Source organism: Pleurodeles waltl, chromosome 4_2 (genome assembly GCF_031143425.1).
Source record: "Pleurodeles waltl isolate 20211129_DDA chromosome 4_2, aPleWal1.hap1.20221129, whole genome shotgun sequence".
Lineage (NCBI taxonomy): Eukaryota > Metazoa > Chordata > Amphibia > Caudata > Salamandridae > Pleurodeles > Pleurodeles waltl.
Genome location: NC_090443.1, coordinates 126,828,484 through 126,845,070, shown reverse-complemented (window position 1 = coordinate 126,845,070; position 16,587 = coordinate 126,828,484). Strand labels below are relative to the sequence as shown.

At 45.4% G+C, this 16,587-nt stretch overlaps 1 protein-coding gene across 1 annotated transcript in view; it reads right to left on the bottom strand.

Annotated features, from left to right (window-relative positions):
- SOAT2 (sterol O-acyltransferase 2) overlaps window positions 1-13,515 on the bottom strand; it is a 608,478-nt gene extending 594,963 nt beyond the window's left edge. The window contains exon 1 of the mRNA XM_069230936.1: window positions 13,350-13,515. Coding sequence (XP_069087037.1) covers window positions 13,350-13,440 — 91 coding nt within the window. The 5' untranslated portion in view covers window positions 13,441-13,515. The remainder of the gene's footprint in view (window positions 1-13,349) is intronic.
- Between the last annotated feature and the right edge of the window lie 3,072 nt (window positions 13,516-16,587).

Here is a 16,587-nt window from a genome sequence, read left to right as displayed (position 1 = left end):
CCTCTGCATCTCTCTCTTCACCTTCTGCCAAGGAATCGACTGCTGACCGCGCTGGAAGCCTGCAAAACTGCAACAAAGTAGCGAAGACGACTACTGCAACTCTGTAACGCTGATCCTGCCGCCTTCTCGACTGCTTTCCTGGTGGTGCTTGCTGTGGGGGTAGTCTGCCTCCTCTCTGCACTAGAAGCTCCGAAGAAATCTCCCGTGGGTCGACGGAATCGTCCCCCTGCAACCGCAGGCACCAAAGAACTGCATCACCGGTACCCTGGGTCTCCTCTCAGCACAACGAGCGAGGTCCCTTGAATCCAGCAACTCTGTCCAAGTGACTCCCACAGTCCAGTGACTCTTCAGTCTAAGTTTGGTGGAAGTAAGTCCTTGCCTCCCCAAGCCAGACTGCATTGCTGGGAACCGCGACTTTTGCAGCTACTCCGGCCTCCGTGCACTTCCGATGGAAATCCTTTGTGCACAGTCCAGCCTGGGTCCACGGCACTCTAACCTGCATTGCACGACCTCCTAAGTTGTCCTCCGGTGATGTGGGACTCCTTTGTGCGACTTCGGGTGAGCACTGTTTCACTCCACTTTGTAGTGCCTGTTCCGGCACTTCTGCGTGTGCTGCTTGCTTCTGAGAGGGCTCCTTGTCTTGCTCGACGCCCCCTCTGTCCCCAGACGCAATTGGCGACATCCTGGTCCCTCCTGGGCCACAGCAGCATCCAAAAACCCTAACCGCATGATTTGCAGCTAGCAAGGCTTGTTGGCAGTCTTTCTTCAGGAAAACACTTCTGTACAACTCTCCACGGCGTGAGGGATCCGTCCTCCAAAGGGGAAGTTCCTAGCCCTTGGCGTTCCTGCAGAATCTTCAGCTTCTACTGTCCAGTAGCAGCTTCTTTGCACCCACAGCTGGCATTTCCTGGGCATCTGCCCATCTCCGACTTGCTTGTGACTTTTGGACTTGGTCCCCTTGTTCCACAGGTACCCTTGTTTGGAAATCCATCGTTGTTGCATTGCTGATTTGTGTCTTTCCTGCAGAATTCCCCTATCACGACTTCTAAGTCCTTTGGGGAACTTTAGTGCACTTTGCACTCACTTTTCAGGGTCTTGGGGTGGGCTATTTTTCTAACCGTAACTGTTTTCTTACAGTCCCAGCGACCCTCTACAAGTTCACATAGGTTTGGGGTCCATTCGTGGTTCGCATTCCACTTTTGGAGTATACGGTTTGTGTTGCCCCTATCCCTATGTGTCCCCATTGCATCCTATTGTAACTATACATTGTTTGCACTGTTTTCTAAAACTATTACTGCATATTTTGGTATTGTGTACATATATCTTGTGTATATTTGCTATCCTCATACTGAGGGTACTCACTGAGATACTTTTGGCATATTGTCATAAAAATAAAGTACCTTTATTTTTAGTATATCTGTGTATTGTGTTTTCTTATGATATTGTGCATATGACACTAGTGGTACTGTAGGAGCTTCACTCGTCTCCTAGTTCAGCCTAAGCTGCTCTGCTAAGCTACCATTATCTATCAGCCTAAGCTGTTAGACACCCTATACACTAATAAGGGATAACTGGGCCTGGTGCAAGGTGTAAGTACCCCTTGGTACTCACTACAAGCCAGTCCAGCTTCCTACATTGGTTGTGCAGTGGTGGGATAAGTGCTCTGTAACTACTTACCACTTTTGTCATTGTACTTTTCATAAGAGAAAAATATACAAAACAAGTTCAGTGTATGTACACCTAACCAAAATGTTTTGCATTTCTTTTCTCACTTCTTTTCTAAAGTGCTGAAAAGTACCTCTAACTTTCTAAAAAGTTCTTAAAAACTTAAAAAAGTTTTTTTCTGTCTTTCTAAAAGTTCTGAAAAACTTTTTCTTCACTTTTTCTGTCACTTAAACACTGTCTAAAATGTCTGGCACAGGCCAAACTGTTGATCTGTCCAAACTTGCCTATGATAACCTTAGCTGGAAAGAAGCAAGGAGTCTCTGCATAGATAGAGGTTTAAGTTTAAGGAAGAATCCTTCTAGAGAACTGTTAGTGAATATGCTTATTGAACAGGATAAGGCCACAGCTGGCACTCCTGTTGAAAAGTTAGCTGATGGTTCCCACTCTGACCCTGGGGCTCCCCTAGCTAAAGAAGTGGGAGGGAAACTTCCAAGCCTGCCCCCTAGCAGACAACCTAGCATAGTTGGAACTAATGTTGAGTCAAATCATACATATAGTGTGGTCTCACATCTCAGTAAGAGTATTCCTTCTCATCATAGTAGAAGTGCTGTTTCTGTGAGCCAAGCTGTTAGGGTGCCTTCTGTTAGGGACAGGTCTCCTTCTGTCCTTTCACATCATACTTCTGTTTCTAGACATGTCCCTCCCACCCACCCTGATGACAGATTGTTAGAAAGGGAGCTCAATAAATTGAGAGTGGAACAAACCAGACTGAAGCTCAAGAAGCAACAGCTGGATTTGGATAGACAGTCCTTAGAACTAGAGAAAGAAAGACAGAAGTTGGGTTTAGAAACCCATGGTGGCAGCAGCAGTATTCCCCATAGTCATCCTGCAAAAGAGCATGATTCCAGGAATCTGCACAAGATAGTTCCCCCTTATAAGGAGGGGGATGACATTAACAAGTGGTTTGCTGCACTTGAGAGGGCCTGTGTAGTACAGGATGTCCCTCAAAGGCAGTGGGCTGCTATCCTATGGCTATCATTTAGTGGAAAGGGTAGGGATAGGCTCCTTACTGTAAAAGAAAGTGATGCCAATAATTTTGCAGTTCTTAAGAATGCACTCCTGGATGGTTATGGCTTAACCACTGAACAGTACAGGATGAAGTTCAGAGAGACCAAAAAGGAGTCTTCACAAGACTGGGTTGATTTTGTTGACCATTCAGTGAAGGCCTTGGAGGGGTGGTTACATGGCAGTAAAGTTACTGATTATGAAAGCCTGTATAACTTGATCCTGAGAGAGCATATACTTAATAACTGTGTGTCTGATTTGTTGCACCTGTACCTAGTGGACTCTGATCTGACCTCTCCCCAAGAATTGGGAAAGAAGGCAGACAAATGGGTCAGAACAAGGGCGAACAGAAAAGTTCATACAGGGGGTGACAAAGATGGCAACAAGAAGAAGGATGGTAAGTCTTCTGACAAGGGTGGGGACAAATCTAAAAATGAGTCTTCATCAGGCCCACAAAAACACTCTGGTGGAGGTGGTGGGCCCAAATCCTCTTCTAATCAAAACAAAGAAAAGAAACCATGGTGCTATTTATGTAAAATAAAAGGCCATTGGACAACAGATCCCAGTTGTCCAAAGAAAAGCACCAAGCCTCCTACCACTACAACCCCTACTGCTACACCTAGTGTCCCTACTAATAGCAGTGGTGGTGGGAGCAAACCTACTAATAGCCAATCAAAGGGAGTAGCTGGGCTCACTTTTGGTAACTTAGTTGGGGTTGGTCTTGTTAGGGAGACCACAGAGGCTGTGTTAGTCTCTGAGGGGGCTATTGATTTAGCCACCTTAGTTGCTTGTCCCCTTAACATGGATAAGTACAAGCAGCTACCCCTAATAAATGGTGTTGAGGTTCAGGCCTACAGGGACACTGGTGCCAGTGTTACTATGGTAATAGAGAAACTGGTCCATCCTGAACAACACCTACTTGGTCACCAGTACCAAGTAACCGATGCTCACAACAACACACTTAGCCACCCCATGGCTGTTGTAAATCTCAACTGGGGGGGGTTACTGGTCCAAAGAAAGTTGTGGTAGCCTCAGATTTACCTGTAGACTGTCTACTAGGAAATGATTTGGAGACATCAGCTTGGTCAGATGTGGAGTTGGAGGCCCATGCAGCAATGCTGGGCATCCCAGGGCATATTTTTGCTTTAACCAGGGCTCAGGCCAAAAAGCAAAAAGGACAGGGTAACTTGGATCCTGGAACAATGGACCAAGTGCTCCCTAAAGCTAGGGCTAGTAGAAGTAAAGCACTACCTACTATCCCTCCCTCTACAGTGGATTCTTCTTCTGAGGAAGAAGAATTTCCACCCTGTGCAGAACCTACACCAGAGGAGCTGGAAGCAGACACTGCTGAGCTTTTGGGTGAAGGGGGGCCTGCCAGGGAGGAGCTGAGTGTGGAACAGCAAACCTGTCCCACACTAGAGGGTCTAAGACAGCAAGCTGTCAAACAAGCTAATGGGGATGTCAGTGACTCTCACAGAGTTTACTGGGAGGACAACCTCTTGTACACTGAAGCAAGGGATCCTAAACCTGGAACTGCCAGGAGGTTAGTGATTCCTCAGGAGTACAGAAAGTTCCTCCTAACTCTAGCCCACGACATTCCCCTAGCTGGACATTTGGGACAAATGAAAACTTGGGACAGACTTGTTCCCTTGTTTCATTGGCCTAGAATGTCAGAGGACACAAAAGAATTTTGCAAGTCCTGTGAAACCTGTCAAGCCAGTGGCAAGACAGGTGGCACTCCAAAGGCACCCCTTATTCCACTGCCTGTGGTTGGGGTTCCCTTTGAAAGGGTAGGGGTTGACATAGTTGGCCCCCTTGACCCTCCTACTGCTTCAGGCAATAGGTTTATCTTGGTGGTAGTGGACCATGCCACAAGATATCCTGAAGCTATTCCTCTAAGGACCACTACAGCACCTACAGTGGCAAAGGCCATCCTGGGAATATTTTCCAGGGTGGGCTTCCCAAAAGAGGTGGTATCAGACAGGGGAAGCATTTCATGTCTGCTTACTTAAAGGCCATGTGGAAGGAGTGTGGTGTGACATACAAGTTCACTACACCCTATCATCCACAAACAAATGGACTGGTGGAGAGATTTAACAAAACTCTCAAAGGCATGATTATGGGACTCCCTGAAAAACTCCGCAGGAGATGGGATATCCTTTTACCATGCCTCCTTTTTGCCTACAGGGAGGTACCTCAGAAAGGAGTGGGCTTCAGCCCCTTTGAACTCCTCTTTGGACACCCTGTGAGGGGTCCACTAACACTTGTCAAGGAGGGTTGGGAACAACCTTTAAAAGCTCCAAAGCAAGATATAGTGGATTATGTACTTGGCCTCAGATCAAGGATGGCTGAATACATGAAAAAGGCCAGTAAAAACCTTCATGCCAGCCAAGAGCTCCAGAAGCAATGGCATGACCAGAAGGCTGTTTTGGTTCAGTACCAACCAGGGCAGAAAGTGTGGGTCTTGGAGCCTCTGGCCCCAAGAGCACTCCAAGATAAATGGAGTGGACCCCACACAATTGTTGAGAAAAAGGGTGAAGTCACCTACTTAGTTGACTTAGGCACTGCCAGGAGTCCCCTTAGGGTGCTCCATGTCAATCGCCTGAAACCCTACTATGACAGGGCTGATCTCACCCTGCTCATGGCAACTGATGAGGGACAGGAAGAAGAGAGTGACCCTCTCCCTGATCTCTTCTCTTCCACAGAACAAGATGCTCTAGTGGAAGGTGTAGTTTTGGCTGATTGTCTTACTGCTGAGCAGAAAGACCATTGCATAAATCTCCTGGGTCAGTTTTCTGAACTCTTCTCTACTGTGCCAGGTACCACTTATTGGTGTGAGCACACTATAGATACTGGAGACAGCTTGCCTGTCAAAAGTAAAATCTATAGGCAGCCTGACCATGTCAGAGACTGCATAAAGCAAGAAGTGCAGAAAATGTTAGAACTGGGAGTGGTTGAGCACTCTGAAAGTCCATGGGCTTCTCCTGTGGTACTTGTACCAAAACCTCATTCCAAAGATGGAAAGAAGGAAATGCGGTTTTGTGTTGACTACAGAGGTCTCAACCAGGTAACCAAAACTGATGCTCACCCTATACCAAGGGCAGATGAGCTCATAGATACACTGGCATCTGCCAAGTATCTAAGCACTTTTGACTTGACTGCAGGGTATTGGCAGATCAAATTATCAGAAGATGCAAAAGCAAAAACTGCATTTTCAATCATTGGAGGCCATTACCAATTCACAGTAATGCCTTTTGGATTGAAAAATGCACCTGCCACTTTTCAGAGGTTGGTGAACACAGTCCTGCAAGGGCTGGAAGCTTTTAGTGCAGCATATCTGGACGATATCGCTGTCTTTAGCTCCAGCTGGGATGATCACCTGGTCCACCTATGGAAAGTTTTGGAGGCCCTGCAAAAGGCAGGCCCCACTATCAAGGCTTCAATGTGCCAGATCGGGCAGGGGAAGGTGGTTTATCTGGGACACCTTGTTGGTGGGGAACAGATTGCACCACTTCAGGGGAAAATCCAAACTATTATAGATTGGGTTCCCCCTACTACTCAGACTCAGGTGAGAGCCTTCCTAGGCCTCACTGGGTATTACAGGAGGTTCATTAAGAACTATGGCTCCATTGCAGCGCCTCTTAATGACCTCACATCCAAGAAAATGCCTAAGAAGGTATTATGGACAGCTAGCTGTCAGAAAGCTTTTGAGGAGCTGAAGCAGGCCATGTGCTCTGCACCTGTCCTGAAAAGCCCTTGTTACTCTAAAAAATTCTATGTCCAAACTGATGCATCTGAATTAGGAGTAGGGGCAGTCCTATCACAACTTAATTCTGAGGGCCAGGATCAACCTGTTGCTTTTATTAGAAGGAGGTTGACCTCTAGAGAAAAGTGTTGGTCTGCCATGGAGAGGGAGGCCTTTGCTGTGGTCTGGGCTCTGAAGAAGTTGAGGCCATACCTGTTTGGCACTCACTTCATTGTTCAGACAGACCACAAACCTCTACTTTGGCTAAAACAAATGAAAGGTGAAAATCCTAAATTATTGAGGTGGTCCATATCCCTACAGGGAATGGACTATACAGTGGAACATAGACCTGGGAGTAGCCACTCCAATGCAGATGGACTCTCCAGATATTTCCACTTAGACAATGAAGACTCATCAGGTCATGGCTAGTCTTATTGTCCTTCGTTTGGGGGGGGGTTGCGTAGGAAAGTACCATCTTGCCTGGCATGTTACTCCCATTTTTCACTGTATATATGTTGTTTTAGTTGTATGTGTCACTGGGACCCTGCCAGCCAGGGCCCCAGTGCTCATAAGTGTGCCTGAATGTGTTACCTGTGTTATGACTAACTGTCTCACTGAGGCTCTGCTAATCAGAACCTCAGTGGTTATGCTCTCTCATTTCTTTCAAATTGTCACTAACAGGCTAGTGACCAATTTTACCAATTTACATTGGCTTACTGGAACACCCTTATAATTCCCTAGTATATGGTACTGAGGTACCCAGGGTATTGGGGTTCCAGGAGATCCCTATGGGCTGCAGCATTTCTTTTGCCACCCATAGGGAGCTCTGACAATTCTTACACAGGCCTGCCACTGCAGCCTGAGTGAAATAACGTCCACGTTATTTCACAGCCATTTTACACTGCACTTAAGTAACTTATAAGTCACCTATATGTCTAACCTTTACCTGGTAAAGGATGGGTGCTAAGTTACTTAGTGTGTGGGCACCCTGGCACTAGCCAAGGTGCCCCCACATTGTTCAGGGCCAATTCCCCGGACTTTGTGAGTGCGGGGACACCATTACACGCGTGCACTACATATAGGTCACTACCTATATGTAGCTTCACAATGGTAACTCCGAATATGGCCATGTAACATGTCTATGATCATGGAATTGCCCCCTCTATGCCATCCTGGCATAGTTGGCACAATCCCATGATCCCACAGGTCTGTAGCTCAGACCTGGGTACTGCCAAACTGCCTTTCCCGGGGTTTCACTGCAGCTGCTGCTGCTGCCAACCACTCAGACAGGTTTCTGCCCTCCTGGGGTCCAGCCAGGCTTGGCCCAGGATGGCAGAACAAAGGACTTCCTCTGACAGAGGGTGTTACACCCTCTCCCTTTGGAAAATGGTGTGAAGGCAGGGGAGGAGTAGCCTCCCCCAGCCTCTGGAAATGCTTTCATGGGCACACATGGTGCCCATTTCTGCATAAGCCAGTCTACACCGGTTCAGGGACCCCTCAGCCCTGCTCTGGCGCGAAACTGGACAAAGGAAAGGGGAGTGACCACTCCCCTGACCTGCACCTCCCCTGGGAGGTGCCCAGAGCTCCTCCAGTGTGCTCCAGACCTCTGCCATCTTGGAAACAGAGGTGCTGCTGGCACACTGGACTGCTCTGAATGGCCAGTGCCAGCAGGTGACGTCAGAGACTCCTTCTGATAGGCTCCTTCAGGTGTTGCTAGCCTATCCTCTCTCCTAAGTAGCCAAACCCTCTTTTCTGGCTATTTAGGGTCTCTGTCTTTGGGGATTCCTTAGATAACGAATGCAAGAGCTCATCAGAGTTCCTCTGCATCTCTCTCTTCACCTTCTGCCAAGGAATCAACTGCTGACCGCGCTGGAAGCCTGCAAAACTGCAACAAAGTAGCGAAGACGACTACTGCAACTCTGTAACGCTGATCCTGCCGCCTTCTCGACTGCTTTCCTGGTGGTGCATGCTGTGGGGGTAGTCTGCCTCCTCTCGGCACTAGAAGCTCCGAAGAAATCTCCAGTGGGTCGACGGAATCGTCCCCCTGCAACCGCAGGCACCAAAGAACTGCATCACTGGTACCCTGGGTCTCCTCTCAGCACGACGAGCGAGGTCCCTTGAATCCAGCAACTCTGTCCAAGTGACTCCCACAGTCCAGTGACTCTTCAGTCCAAGTTTGGTGGAGGTAAGTCCTTGCCTCCCCACGCCAGACTGCATTGCTGGGAACCGCGACTTTTGCAGCTACTCCGGCCTCCGTGCACTTCCGGCAGAAATCCTTTGTGCACAGTCCAGCCTGGGTCCACGGCACTCTAACCTGCATTGCACGACCTCCTAAGTTGTCCTCCGGCGATGTGGGACTCCTTTGTGCGACTTCGGGTGAGCACTGTTTCACTCCACTTCGTAGTGCCTGTTCCGGCACTTCTGCGGGTGCTGCCTGCTTCTGAGAGGGCTCCATGTCTTGCTCGACGCCCCCTCTGTCCCCAGACACAATTGGCGACATCCTGGTCCCTCCTGGGCCACAGCAGCATCCAAAAACCCTAACCGCACGATTTGCAGCTAGCAAGGCTTGTTGGCAGTCTTTCTTCAGAAAAACACTTCTGCACGACTCTCCACGGCGTGTGAAATCCGTCCTCCAAAGGGGAAGTTCCTAGCCCTTGTCATTCCTGCAGAATCTTCAGCTTCTACTGTCCAGTAGCAGCTTCTTTGCACCCACAGCTGGCATTTCCTGGGCATCTGCCCATCTCCGACTTGCTTGTGACTTTTGGACTTGGTCCCCTTGTTCCACAGGTACCCTCGTTTGGAAATCCATCGTTGTTGCATTGCTGATTTGTGTCTTTCCTGCAGAATTCCCCTATCACGACTTCTAAGTCCTTTGGGGAACTTTAGTGCACTTTGCACTCACTTTTCAGGGTCTTGGGGTGGGCTATTTTTCTAACCCTAACTGTTTTTTTACAGTTCCAGCGACCCTCTACAAGGTCACATAGGTTTGGGGTCCATTCGTGGTTCGCATTCCACTTTTGGAGTATATGGTTTGTGTTGCCCCTATCCCTATGTGTCCCCATTGCATCCTATTGTAACTATACATTGTTTGCACTGTTTTCTAATACTATTACTGCATATTTTGGTATTGTGTACATATATCTTGTGTATATTTGCTATCCTCATACTGAGGGTACTCACTGAGATACTTTTGGCATATTGTCATAAAAATAAAGTACCTTTATTTTTAGTATATCTGTGTATTGTGTTTTCTTATGATATTGTGCATATGACACTAGTGGTACTGTAGGAGCTTCACTCGTCTCCTAGTTCAGCCTAAGCTGCTCTGCTAAGCTACCATTATCTATCAGCCTAAGCTGCTAGACACCCTATACACTAATAAGGGATAACTGGGCCTGGTGCAAGGTGTAAGTACCCCTTGGTACTCACTACAAGCCAGTCCAGCCTCCTACAGCCATACTATATTATCCAATGAGAGGCCATACTATAACACATAGCATACCATACTGTCCAATGATATGCCATACCGCACTGCACAATGACAGGGCATACCAGACAATAACATACTATACCACACCATATCATATAATACCAATGACAGCCATATCATACCATACAATACAATGACTGGCCATAATATGCAGTAACAGGCGATATTATTTTATAGTACACAATGTCAGACATGTCATATCATGACAGGCTATACCGAACCATACCATACAATCACAAGATATACTGTAGTTTAAAATGGCCAGGCATACCATGCCGAACTATACGATAGTTCATACCTTACTATACCATTCCATACTAAACTATACAATCACAGGCCACACAATACCATAAAATATAGCATACAAAAAAACGTTCTACCATAAAATACCATACAATGATGGGCCATACCATAAAATTCAATAACAGCCCATCCCATACCATATAATACGACAGCCAGACCATGCAATACAAGGATAAGCCACACCACACTAAACAAAAAACAACAGGCCATATCATTCAAAAGTGCAAAATGTCAGGACATACCATACGTTAACATACTATATCATACCATACCATACTACACAATCATATGCCACACCATACTCCACTATACAACGTCAGTCCATACCATGCCATACTGCACAATGATAGGCCATACCATACTATATAAGAACAAGTCTTACCACACCATACCATACCATACTATACAATGACAAGCTATGCCATACTATACCATAAAGTGACAAGCCATACCATACCACTAACATGCTATACCATACTATACAATGACATGTCATACCACACTATACAATAACAGCCATGCTTCTTCACACCGTTCTATACAATCACATTCAGTTCCATACCATGCAACACTACACAATGACAAGCCATACCAAATCATACAATTTAATAATGACAAGCCATACCATACTGTACTGTGCTGCACAGTGACAGGTCATACTATAGAATACCATACTACAGTATGTACTGACAGACCATACCATACTATACAATGACAAACAAAAACATACCATGCCATACCATACTATACCACACAATAGCAAACCATACTAAACCATTCAATACTAGGCAAAGACAAGCCATACCACATTGCACTATACAATAATAGGCCATACTATACCATACCATTGTATACAGTGCGGGCCATATATGCTATACAATGACAGGCCATGGCATACTATATCTAGGCGATACTGTCTTAGGTTTAAACCTAACATAACTAATAAAACCCCACAGACAGGGAAAGAGACCTCATCAGTGTGAACATATAAACACTAATAAACACCTGCAGACTCACAAACCAAAATACTAGTCAAAGAAAGGAAAGTGAGAAAAAAAGTGTAATTTAAATTTATTTTGTTTCTTCTTCCTTTTGTTTCTTCCAGTTTGGGTGACTTGATTAAATTTGATTAAAGGTGCATGATTTAGAAGCCTGTTGTAGGTGTGATCTAATTGTATATACTGTAGAAAACCTGTTGCTATCAAAGTCATATGTAAAATATTGGCAGTGTTTAATTATTTCACTGATTGGTGAAATGGATGGCTCATATCATATGAAATTTGACCAATATGTACTATCACATTCTCCCGCATACACAGAATAGGTATAACTCTGATATATCAGCCCTCTTTTCAACTGCCAAACACCCCAGGCCTTAAACACTCAGAACTAGGTGTGGTGACAGGTACCTGTGAAAACAGTGCTTTCACCATGTGCATGGGATAGCGGTGAAAGCATGACAAGACTTCCTACATAAAATTCATAGCTGCAAGGTGTCCCATAATTATGTGTGATACCTTCAGTTAAATCAGGCTTTTTACGCATTGGCGCTTTACTGCTGGAGTTTGTGAGCCCATATTTACAATGGTAACAGCTAAATTTCAAGTTGTAGAATACCATGTGATATCTGTTAAAATGTCATGACTGACAACAAGTGAGACATTTCCCTTGAGGACACTTGGCAGCTATGAATGGCTACACAATAGCACCCTACCTTGAAGTAGTCAGGCAATGAGTGCAGAAAAAGTGGCAAGCATGCTTAAAACATTTCCTTTCAGGTGCCTTGGAAAGCACAGCTACAAATAAACCCAGTGTTACTAAATATTTTAAAGCTTTTGCAAGGTACAGTACTGGTGACTTGGTTGGCCACCTCTACACTATCATAATGTTAATTAAGGAATACGTAAATGGACCCAAACAGTGTTGCAGAAATGTGTTTGTTAAAAACTTTTGAATACAGCACTCTTAACCTTTTTAATCCATTGGTAGTCCTGTAAACCAGAAAGACTGTGGACAGAGTGAGTGTGAGAGCTAATGAGATGTGAGTGTGAGTGCAATATGCAGACTTTCTTTACTCAGCTCGGTCTAACATAAGTCCATGGGGCACACTGCCAATGATAATACACTATGTACCCTGCATTACTTTTCTTTTTAAATGAAATATGTGATTTCTATGAATCACTGCCAAAAATGAGGTTTTGTTAGCACTAGAAAAACAGTTTTGTCTATTTTGGGACTTAGGCAGCTGAATAAATTCTGATAAGCACTGGTTTCAAATTTCAAAAGGTTTGGAAAACACCACTGAAATCCACACAAAAATAAACACTGAAACAGGACTGCCTAACTATACCATACTATACAATGACAAACCATACCATATCATAATATACTAAAACAGCCCTTACTCTACAATAAAAGTCCATACCATGTCATACAACATGACTTTAAAACAAAATAGGCAAAGCCAATACATCGCGCCGTGGTGAAACCTATTGGCTTTGCCAATGCTTGTTCATTCTCTCTTTGCCTGTACTCGGTCTTTTAACGCAGAGAAAACAAGCAGATCTGTGTGTCCCTTGCAAAGTGATGCACATCTGAGAGTCCCAGCGTCCCACGCTCACAACCTTCTGAAGTTGATCAAATGAATACCTAGGTCGGGCTAATATTTACTAATATCTAGCATTGAGCTCATATACGGTTGAAAAACACCCTATGCTATTACTGCTATTTCTCCGGTGTCGCCTCTATCTGAAACTCACTAGATATTCCGTCAAACATTAGTTGTCTCCAGCCAACCAGATAGCTCAGTGGGATAATGCATCTGTTACAGAAATAAGTGCACAATCTGCATATTGCAGGTGTTAGTCAGTGCTGACAAACTTTCATTATTCCACTTCCAATAAGTCATATCATTTATTTGGGCAATCCTAATAGTTAATACTGCGCTAAAAGGCCACAAGACTGAGCCGATAAACGTCTATTTAAAACCAGGCTGCATTTCTCTGTGTCTGCTTACACCCTCCCTTTTCCGTCACTGTCACCCAAGGAATTCTGAGTTTTAGAAAGGCAACCTTCTCCTACCATTAGGGGTCAGCCCGCTGGCCCTCTGTGCCGCTCCTTTCTGTTTCTTCCTGTTCCTGGCACCATTGGCCCTCTTTTCGTTGGAATCCATGTCTGGTGGGGAGGACTGGACACTAACGGAGAGGGAACCTTAAGCTGCCACAATCAGTGAAGACTGCAGCTGCCAGTCCTGTACCTCTCGGAGTCACGTGGTGCAAGACTCTAAAGTCCTCTCAAGTCTCAAAGATTCCTTCAAACCTGATAAGAAGGCAAGTCTGTATGTGTACACTGACCCCAGATAAGATAATGCCTTCATGTTAAGGATAGAGAGAACTGTGGGGAAAGCTGGAGCCATTAAGTGGTACCAGTACAGCTCAGGTGCCAGTGTCCTTGTGAGGGCGGGGCTGTCTATCTCCAGCTGCACGTCTTTAAAATGAAAGATTACGGTAACTTGGACAGCACAGCCCCAGTAACCAAGAAAGTGACTAGCCCTAGTGCAACAGGTGCAGTGGCTACGGAGCCCAGGGACGTGAGGGGCCCACTTCAATTAATAATATCTCTTTTTTATTTGCTATCTGGGAGGGGTTTCATCAGGGTCTGGGAGGGGCATTTTCCTTGCTACACCAGGGCCTATGGCACTATCAGTATTACTTTGCCACAAATTGACTCGCCACTTTGCACTTATGATCTAAAGATTGAAGGTGCGACAGGTAGGTGTAATTTCATGTGGAAGCCCGGTGAGGTCCAAGTACCTTAGCGATAAAAGCTTCCCAAGATTGAAGTTTAGCCACACTAGACCTTACTATGTAAGACCCTCATATTTGGGGCTAATCCCCTTTCCCCGCAGCCCCAGTCTTTTGCCTACTAAAAGGCGAATGTCTTCATTTCCTACCCCGGTAACAAACATTTATTTAAAATGCTCTCATTCATGTGACTGTCGCCGGAATACGGTTTGCCGCTCAAAGAACTACAGGGCCTCACGTTCTCATAAGTGTGAACATTGTGTTTACGTGTGTCACGGGTTACAGCTAACTAACCCTGAGCCTGAAAAATGACGGCTTACCTTTGCCCGCTGTGTCCTTCATTTACCACATCCGTTGAAGAGGAAGTAACTGTTGGTCACAAGCCAGTGATACATACAATGACAAACTGCAGTTTTGGAGGGATGCCCCTTTCCCCACTCTTTTAATGCGACTGGTTATGAGTCAGTAAACACTTCTTGGGAGTGGGGAATGTTTTTCATACTCTAAAAACGGGCTTATTTCATACTAAAAAGCTATTTTGAGTCCCAAACTCTATGAATTTAGGAAATGGCGTGGTACAGCAGGCATGTAGATACCTCAATGAATGTATATCTGAATGACTTTATCCCATCAGACTGCATAAACTTTAGTTGAATCTGGGGGTCTGGCAATACCCTGTTTTTTCATTCCTGGTGGAATCAGCAATAGTTGTATTAATCATTGATGGACGCTCACCTCATTTTCAATTAATTTGTAGGTCACTCCAATAACTCATACCATGCCCTAATATTTCATAGGGGGACATCGTGATATCATTTTAAAGAGTGACAAATGAGATTCCGCCCTTTGGTATAGGACCACGATTTACTCACACGTTCCTTGGAGCAGGCCCAAACGATTCTCCCACAGGTTGATGAATGTCCATCATACTTCTCATCCTCTGCTGGCGGTGAACGATTCGAAATGGAAAGACCCTGATGAAACCAAACTTTACCATTGCTGGAAATGAGGTCAAATCTTTTTACACTTGGGGCTGCAGAACTCTTGTAGTGTGGTCAGTATTACGTATCCTTTGCGCATTAGCTTCGGGCTTTAGGCCTTTGTGCATTTTGCCCTGGATGTATTTTATTCCTTTGCTCGCAGCCTAGAGCCTCTGTGCACTTTGCTCTAGATGCTTTTATTCGGCTTCGTACTGTTATTTTTCAAATAGCCAGTTCTACGGTCTTGTTTTATATTTCATATCACACTGTTTAGCCTACTTCAGCACTGAAGTTCTCCATAACACATTCCTGTTCACTCTGTGCTTCAGTCAAGGATACAGTCTGGTACATTGCCGATAGACGTGGTAGGAGTTTAGTCTTTGGCATTCCTGCGTAGGGACATTTTGTGATCACGCTGACATGTCAGTTATAAAAACACTTCCTTGTCCCATTACAAGAGAGAGGGAGATTCCGACCAGGGAACCACAACTAGACGCTGACTGCCTTGTTGCAGATGCTGAACCAGATCACAGGCCTTTGCTCAGGTATGAGGGCTGATGTCTCCCCAGGGATTCAGAAAGGCAAGTTAGAAGCTTAACATGCTGTGCTCGAAATAGAACTAGCTAAGGGAGAGTAGAAATTGTTAAACACCATGATAGCGTTGTTCTTATGTTTCACTCTCCTCGTGACTATTTCAATCCTACTGTGTTGTATGGTTCTGGTTATTGCGGTTCACGCCTTAATATCTAAAATGCAGTCGTTTTATTAAAACATTATATAAAACTTACACTGACTTTGTCATTTGTATATGAGATCATACTGTAAATGAGAGAGTTGGTTTGGATCTGAGTGACCACGACTTCCCTGAGAAGTTCCAAAGATGTCATGCGCTCGGCTGCCTAATCACCTCTTCCCTTTTGGAGAAATGAGGCACTGCTAGTTAGCCGGAGCAAAACCGGATTTAGGGTGACAGAGGTCCTTCCAAGTGGGTCCGACTCAGTCCCCCACACTGTGAACGATCCTGCTACCTAGAAATCCAGTAGTCTCATTTAGGATAATGAGAGCCCACGCGAAATGGTGCCGCCAACGTTTGGTATGGCTCTAATTTTCGGGTCCGGCTGACTCTCTCGGTCTCATATATATATATTGACTCCTCGGTTCCGTATACGGAGACGTCCGTGGCACTGAGGACTTCCGCCACCGCAATATAGGTAGATCCTATTAATAGCGGTTGGTTGTTCAAGCTTGAACTTTGAAAGGAAAACCCCGTTATTGGTGTGCCTTCTCTGCCATAGTGCTATTTTATAATGGCGAATCCTCAAGTAGTAAACATAGCGCTTAATATGCGCCAACCGCTCACGGGACATCTGATAGCACATGGACTGATGGTCCAGGGGGGTCCAGTCACATTTGTGGTGGACGTCCATGCAGCCTATAGGACAGAACTTTTTTATTCTTGGGTCGTATTTCCAGCAGTTGATGGGGGTACCAACACTTTTCACGATTACGCTGTTGCAAATGTCCCTGGTCAGTACA